Source organism: Eleutherodactylus coqui, chromosome 2, assembly GCF_035609145.1.
Source record: "Eleutherodactylus coqui strain aEleCoq1 chromosome 2, aEleCoq1.hap1, whole genome shotgun sequence".
In the NCBI taxonomy this organism is placed as follows: domain Eukaryota; kingdom Metazoa; phylum Chordata; class Amphibia; order Anura; family Eleutherodactylidae; genus Eleutherodactylus; species Eleutherodactylus coqui.
The window spans coordinates 292963104-292971603 of record NC_089838.1 but is presented as its reverse complement, the minus strand read 5'-3'; the positions used below and the strand labels follow the sequence as shown (position 1 = coordinate 292971603).

The window sequence follows — 8500 nt, the reverse complement described above, 5'->3', positions numbered from 1 at the left end:
TTAGAAACTGCATAGGCAGCTAGGTCAGATTCGTCATATAGTTGGCCTAGGCCAAAGAAAAAGGCGTCAAGAGACTGTCGGGTGGAAGAGTCAGCTGGTAACGCGAAGGCCCGATTTTGGGGTTCTCCCCTCAGGTGGGTAATAACGATTTCCACTTTCTGGTATTCAGTGCCGGAAGAGTGGGGTCGGAGGTAAAGTAGAGCTTGCAGTTCTCTCTGAAGCTGAAAAACTGGCTTCTCTCCTCTGAAAAGCAGTCAGGAAGCGTAGCCCTAGGTTCCGATACTGTTCCTGGAATGGGAGGGGGCTGTACAGAACCCGTAGCCACCACTTGTTCCTGAAGCTGCAGGCAGGTGGTTAGGTCCTTAACTAGGTTTGTAAGGACCTGGACCTGGTTCGCTAAAGCTGCCACGGCCTCCATCGAGCAGGTCAAAGTTGCCAGTAGGATACAAGAGTCAGACTTCCTTTTGGCCAGTGTAACTGTCAGGGAACCGGATACTGGAATACAGGTATTCCCTGCACTGCCCACAACCGCTGTTCCTGCCTACTTGCCCCCCTGGGCTAGGCCTTAGGGCAAAAAACTGGGTGACATTCCCTGCACTCACTAGGGGAATGGGACACGGGGAAGACTACACAGATACTGGAGAAAAACAAACAAAAACTAAGGCACGTCAGACTATCCAAGTCGGTAGCAGGAGGGTACACAGTACAGAAAGGGTCAGGCAGAAGCAGTCTGGTCCAGAAGACTGAGGGTCAAAATCGGGGTTCAATACAGGAGTCAATGCAGAAAATGTGCATGCAGCTGAAAGACCAAACTAACACTGGCAAGAAGGGAAGCATCAGAGAAGTTTAAATGCTGTCAGAACTCCTGCCCCAGCAGCTGATTGGGTCAGGGAGTCTGACAACAGCAGAGACTCCCAGCAGTGCTGGGGAACCTGCCCCCAGCACTGCAGAACAGGTGGAGAATCAAGCATGCCTGGTTGCTATGGTGCCGATGACACGGGGCGGCACCTGCAGCGTCCCTAGTATCCTGGCGGCAGGGAGGAGTATGGTGGCCGGGGAAGGTAATAAGGGCTGGGGCTCCCCTGCACCGCACAGCCCCAGCCTGAGGGACAGGACCAGCGATGTGGGTACCGCGGAGCCACGAGCCGCCGGTCCCGACACCACCAGACCTGACAAAAGCACATTGATGACTGTTATTTTTGTAAAGTGAGTATTACTGGACTGAATCGAAGGAATCGTCGGCATGTCCCCAACATTTTAATCAAAGTGAGTTGAGTGACTTAATCAGAGATCTTAGGCCTCATGTCCACGGGCAAAAGAAGAATTAAAATCCGCAGCGGATTTTAACTCTTCTCCCGCCCGCCGATCCGCACCCCATAGGGATGCATTGACCACCCACGGGTAGATAAATACCCGCGGATGGTCAATAAAAGTGATTTTTTTTTAAATGGAGCATGAAAAAATCAGGACCACGCTCCATTTTCGTGCGGGTCTCCCACGGGGACGGCTCCTGCAGGCTTCTATTGAAGCCTATGGAAGCCGTCCGGATCCGCCGGAGACCTAAAATAAGAATATACTCACCTGCTCCGGATCTTCCCTTCGCCGCGGCTTCATCGTCTCTCCGTCGCAGCCGCATCTTTTTTCTTCGGGCCGGCGCATGCGCGCGGCACGCAACCGACGTGCCATGTACATCCGCCGGGCCGAAGAAAGAAGATCCGGCCGCGATGGAGAGAAGATGAAGCCACGGCGAAGGGAAGATCCGGAGCGTGCGAGAGGTAAGTTTATTCTTATTTTAAGCGCTCATGTCCGCGGGGCAGGATGGACCCGCTACGGATTCTACATGGAGAATCCGTAGCGGGCCTGATTTTCCCCGTGGACATGAGGCCTTAGTCTTTCAAAAGAAGCTGCTGAATTACTTGCTTCCCGATTGAACGACAAGAATGTACTTGAACGTGGAACAAAAATAACATGTTACGATCATGTGGGCAACTAAGCACGGGGCCCACACAATTGAGACCAAAAGAACGGATACACACACGGGTTTCAAGCAACTTGCCCTGTGCTACAAGAAGGATGACGTGGCCCTACCTGAGTGGGGACATCGCCCCAATAAAGGGCGGCCCAGCGGTCTTTGGATCTCGGCCCTAGCTGCTAGGAACCACGCCCCCAGAACAGGACACACAAACATGCCACATGACAGGGACAAACAACAGGACACAAGTCTCACAGAAAGCTGCAAGCTAAAGTAACATGACTGCTCACCCTGCACACCAGACAGACACTGACAGGAGCAGTGTTTATATGTGGCTAGCAGGAGATCACTACACCCAGCCAGATCAATCACCACCACCTGTGGAGCTGTACTGCTAGAAACCTTAGTACTACAGGTCCCAGCAGCACAATGTAACATAACATTCTACCGTACGAGGGGAAAAGATTTGCTACCATTTTTCTGCAAAGAAAACAATCTTATATTTTGTTAAGATATTAAAAGACTCATGATAAACATGATACACCCTCAATATATTCCCAACGATTGGTGTCTATTTATTGACACTTCAAAGCGCAGTTTGAAATGTTTTCTTTTGAACCATAGAAACATATATGGGTCAATACCAATTGCCCACACCACCAAAATGAAAGAATACGAAACCATAGCTTTGGCCTTGGAGAAGATACACTACCAAGAACATCAATGGGATTTATGTGTTGATATAAAAATGGTCAATTTCCTATTAGCCCAACAAAGAATTTGATACGAGAACCATTGGTTGGAAGAGACAAAATAATCCTGCCCCCACTTCACATAAAGCAAGGCCTGATAAAGCAGTTTGTGAAGGTTCTCGATTATGATGGACGATGATAAGCTGGCATTTTCGATGGTCCATAAATCAGACAATTTATAAATGATAGTGGCTTCGTCGACTCCATGAGTAATGTTGAGCGCAGTGCATGGATTTCATTCGTTCAGGTTGTTAAAAACTTTTTGGGCAACCACAAAGCACCAAATGATGCTAAGCTAGTAAACAATATGCTTAAGAATGACAGAGATCTTGGATGTAATATGAGCATTAAAGGGGTGGTCTCGCGAAACCAAGTGGGGTTATACACTTCCGTATGGCCATATTAATGCACTTTGTAATGTACATTGTGCATTAAATATGAGCCATACAGAAGTTATTCCACTTACCTGCTCCGTTGCTAGCGTCCTCGTCTCCATGGTTCCGTCTAAATTCGCTGGCAGCTTGCTTTTTTAGACGCGCTTGCGCAGTCCGGTCTTCTCCATTCAGCACGAGCCGCTTCAGTGTGCTCCCCGCTACAGCTCTTCTGCGCATGCGCAGACGAGCTGTCACTGCTCGGGAGCGCGCTACAGCGGCCATTCTGTACCTTCCTCTGTTAGAGGAAGGTGCAGAAACTGGAGCTGCCCAGCGGAGAAGCCCAGCCCAGCCCAGCAGCCCCGAGAAGCCTCCCAGGTAAGTGATTTGTCGGGGGGGGGCTGCCGCTGCGCCGGGAGGGGGCTGTCGCTGCGCCGGGGGGGGCTGTCGCTGCGCCGGGGGGGGCTGCCGCTGCGCCGGGGGGGCTGTCGCTGCGCCGGGGGGGCTGCCGCTGTGATGGGGGAACTAGCGCTAGGCCGGGGGGGCTGTCGCTGCGATGGGGGGGCTGTCGCTAGGCCGGGGGGGGCTGCCGCTGCGATGGGGGGGCTGTCGCTAGGCCGGGGGGGCTGTCGCTGCGATGGGGGGGCTGTCGCTAGGCCGGGGGGGGGGCTGCCGCTGCGATGGGGGGCTGTCGCTAGGCCGGGGGGGGGGCTGTCGCTGCGATGGGGGGGCTGTCGCTAGGCCGGGGGGGGCTGCCGCTAGGCCGGGGGAACTAGCGCTGGGCTCCGGAACCTAGCGCTGGGCTCCGGGGCCTTCACCTGGGCTGAGGGGCTAGCGCTGGGGAGCCGGGGGCTAGCGCCGGTTACCTGCTGCCTGGCGGTGGGCGTCTGGTCGGCGGCTGCGGGGCGTCTGGTCGGCGGCTGCGATGCGTCCGGTTGCCATGGAGACACAGCTGGCGGCGTCTCGGGAGCGCGCACGTCGGGCTGCAGCGAGCGACGGGGAAAGAGCCGGCGGCCATCTTGAGGAAACTTTTATAAGTTGCTGAAACGCTGGAACGGTAAGTACGAACCAGCTAGAAATGTCATTTACAGGGGGGCTTAGTAATGTGTACTTAATGGGGGGGACTGGGCAAAAAAAAAATTTAACTGCTTCCTCGAGACATCTCCTTTAATGTTCACTACCTTCACAGCCACTTGGACCGTTTTCCAGATAATTTGGGTGACTTCAGCGAAGAACAAGGTGAAAGATTTCACCAAGACATTAGGAACATGGAAGATCGTTATCAGGGACGATGGGGTAAAAATATGATGGCTGATTACTGCTGGAATTTGCGAAGATACTCTCCTACCAAAGTTTATTCACGAATGTCCCATAAAAGAAGTTTCCTAAAGTAATATCCGTTTCATTTATGGTTTAATTTTCATTATTTGAAATAATAAATTGTTCCATAGTCCACTTTGTTTTGTTCCTTGCATCACAATATTGTAGAAAAAAACACTAATTTGTATGGTATTTGTTTAATTATATCGCTTATATGTGTAATATGGAATAGGGTAATAAAATTCAATCGGTGCCTATATCACAGAAACTAGAGCTGATAGGGGGAAATGGATGGCATATTGGAAATCAGCACAAAAAATATACCTTATATCAGCTATCAAACGCTCTGCACTAAAATACGCGTAGGCCAGTGTTATTATTAATTTTAGAAAGTTTTGTAACTTTTACAGCTGCCTTGATAGACACTCCCTCCCTCCCTTCCCTTTTCTTCCATCTGATGATGATATAAGGAGTTCTTGGTGACATTTGATGCTGACCGGGACATAGAATAACATTACTGAAGGACACAGCCCAGATCTACTCATCTGACAGCTCAGTAATGAAGAATCAAAAAATGAAGACTATTCAACATCACACAAGGAGTGCAGGTAAGTTATATCGAGCTGCTAGTAGTGAGATTATACTCAATATTGTGCAAACTATTGTTCAATCAGTTTTATGGAGACATTTTTCAGATAAAATAAACATATCAAAAAGGTCACGCAGGACCTTGTGAAAAAAAAAATGAGCATATCATGTAATAATACAAAATGGAATAATTTGGGCCAACAACTACTACCACTCACTCTTAACTTTTATGGTGTCTAATACTCTCGGATGAGGATATAGATTTCTTACCTCAGGTAGTACTTGGCCTGACAATAAGATTAACTCTTATCCTTACCAATATAAGAAAAGAAGAAAGAGAAGAAGAGGAGAAGAAAAAACTTTTGTGAGTGTGGGGAGAGGGGTTGGGGGAATTGAAGAAGTAAAACAAGAGAGAGAGAGGGGAGAGGGGAAAAGGCAGGCAGGTTTAGTATTGTTAACCCTGCCATTCTAATGACCCACAGATGGGTCCCGCATTCATCATGCTTAAGGGCTAATGCCAACGGCCAGACTTTCGCCATGTGAAACGTTTCACAGCAGCTATTAGGTTCTATTGAACCTAATAGCTCAATGTTCACGCTGCGAAATTCCGCAGCATGAAATTACCTGTGGCATGTCCTATTTTCCATGGGAATACGCACGGATGGCTTCCATTGTAGTCAATGGAAGCCGCCAATCACGCTGTACTTCCGCTGTAGCACAGTGGAAGTATAGCGTGAATACGCGCCCCGGCCACCGCCGTCCGCTTCATATGACATCTCCGGCACGTTGTATGACAGCGCGGGCGCATTATATGACATTGCCGGTGCGTCATGCGCTGTACTGCACATGCGCGCCGATGTGTCATGCGGGAGCTGCGCAGCGGATCCGGAGGTGAGTATGATGTCTTTGGGGGGGGGGGTGCCATGACGGACTCCGCTGCCATATTCCGCTTGCGAAGCCCGTCACAGCCGTGGCTATGAGCCCTAAGAGAACAAGTTTTGGAACTCTGTAGAGGACTCAAAAGGTCCCAAAAAGGTTTTATCATGCTACAACTCCACTAGACGTGGATCATAGTACCTCTATAGCTGAGTTCACACAGGGCAGATTTTTTTTTTTAAATCAGGTTTATTGACTTTTTTAGTTTTTACAGGTATTGAAACAGCACGAAAAATTCACATCTATTAAGTTATGCTAATAGCTGGAAGGTAAAACGAGGTTAAACGGGTAATATGCACATTCTTGTAGCAATAACAATAACTATGAGAATCTTGGGTTGTAAATTCGGAGCTCCCCCTCCTTCCCCCGAACTGGGTTGCCTGCGCATACAGGAGACGTGGGGGCTCCGCGGAAGGGGGAGGGTTTCACCCAACTCCGTGTCTTCAACAATCCAGTCAAAAAATGAAAACCTTACCAGGTCTGGCAATGCCAGATCCTGGGTGTTGCTTAGGTGGAAGGGGAGGAAGGGTGGAGGGAAGTAGGGGGCGCCAGGTGAGGGGGGGGAGGCAGGGGGGGGGGAGGGTCGCCCGACGGCGAGGCCCAGGCGCTAAGTCTCCGCTAAGCTGTCGCTAGCCGTTACTCTCTCCCTTACCCACGGCTCCAGCAAGGCTTCTGCATCCGTGCAGCTTCCCTCATGCGTCCGGTTTCCAACGTCCGGGGTCCGATGAACTCTCCTAGTCTCCCATGGTATCAGTGGGGGCTTCCTGGCTCACCACTCCCAGGGCTGCACCCCCCCTCAGGGCCGTTGGCCCGAGGAGGTTTGGGGTTGCTGCTGCTCCCTTCTCAGCTCCCTCCAGGGGTGCCATGTGAGGATAAAGTCTTCCTGTGTGTTCCTCGACCAGCTTGTTAGCTCCTCTAAATCACATATTAAATCCACCTTCTCTCTCCATTGGCTTAAGGAGGGAGGGGATTGTTGCAGCCAGTGGAGCGGGATTAAGGCTTTTGCAGCATCAAGAAGATGGGCAGCCAGTTTATGTTTGTGGGGATGAAAGTTTGTGGAGGGTCTCCACAGGAAGACCATGTCCGGCGTAATTTTGAAATTCGGGGAAAGTGTTCTCAAGTCACCTTCCACCTCTTCCCAAAAGGGGGCTATTTTCGGGCATTCCCACCAGATGTGGAGGTAAGATCCAACTTCGTTGTTGCATCTCCAGCACGTGTTATTGGACGCTAAATTGTAGTCTTTTAGCCATTGGGGGGTTTTGTACCACCTTGTGAGCAGCTTATAGTGGCTTTCCTGCATTAGGACACAGGGGGATAAGCCGTAAGCTGTTTTCAGAATGGATTGGGTTTCTTTTGTTGAGAGGGAGATTTTTAATTCCTTTTCCCACGAGCTTATGAAACTTGGTTTAGATATTCGGGGAGGGGTTATGTAGTTCCTCCGGATGTAAGAAATTTTTTGTTTTGCACCGTTTGCCTCTGTTGTTTTTTCAAAGGCAGTTTTTGGTCTGGCTGACCTAAATTTAGTCAGGAAGTCGTTTATTACCTTTTTGGTGTGCGACACCTGGAGGAAGGAGAGATTAATATTTGGGGCCAACGTTGTTACGATGTCTTCAGTGGACTTATGGGACAGCATCTGTATGTCTTTGATCTTGACTCCTCTAAATTGCTTCCAGATACTTAGTGAACCCGGGTCGGGCTCCTTTCCTAGAAGTCTACCCAGACTTCTAATTGGTGTTAAGGGGGACGGGTCCGGTGCTAGTTCTCCCTTGAATTTGTCCCATGTTTCACAGGGTCCTCTTATAAGCGGGTCAAAATTTTTTGCCCTGTATTGGGATTTCCTGGGGAACCACAAGTCCTCCACCAGAGACTCCCCGTAAGAGGCCGACGCTATTTCCTGCAGCAAAGGATCCCTAGTAGGGTGCGTTAGCTCCAGCCAGTAGTTGATCTGTACTGAATGGAAGTAGTCCTGGAAGTTCGGTAAATCTATTCCCCCCTCCGTTCTCCTCTTTGTCAATAGGTTATATGCAAGTCTGGGTTTCTTTTGCATCCAGACAAAACTCGTGCATAACGTACGCAGAGTTTTGAAGAACGAAATCGGGAGGTGTATAGGAATCATCCGTATTTTATAAAGTGCCACTGGAAGGATATATGCTTTTAAGATGTTCTTTCTCCCGAACCACGAGAGGGAGGGCAGGTCGCATGTTCTCAGCAGGCTTTTGAGTTGGCCAATAAGGGGCAGGAAGTTACGTGAGTAGAGGTCTCCTGTTCTCTTAGTCAATTTAACCCCCAGGTAGTCTACTTCTGATTCGGACCACTTGAAGGGTGAGCTGGATCTCAGTGGGCGGCACTGTGATTCCGGGATCGAGATGTTTAATATTATGGACTTGGCAAAGTTCACTTTGAAGTTTGACAGGAAGCCAAAATCCTGCAGTAGCGAGGTTAGTCTGGGTATGCTCCTCTCTGGTTTGGTAACCACAAACATTACATCGTCAGCAAAAGCTGCCGCATGCAAAGTGTTCGAGCTTATACGTAGACCTGCTATATTTGGGTCCTGTCTGACC

At 49.8% G+C, this 8500-nt stretch overlaps 1 protein-coding gene across 2 annotated transcripts in view; it reads left to right on the top strand.

The window, feature by feature from the left end:
• The first annotated feature begins 4887 nt into the window (after positions 1-4887).
• LOC136610835 (C-type lectin domain family 4 member G-like) overlaps positions 4888-8500 on the top strand; it is a 43726-nt gene continuing 40113 nt past the window's right edge. Inside the window, exon 1 of one of the 2 annotated variants that reach the window (XM_066590033.1) lies at positions 4888-5023. In XM_066590033.1, the coding sequence (XP_066446130.1) occupies positions 4975-5023 (49 nt within the window). In that variant the 5' untranslated portion in view covers positions 4888-4974. The remainder of the gene's footprint in view (positions 5024-8500) is intronic. The other variant, XM_066590034.1, reaches the window with a different exon arrangement.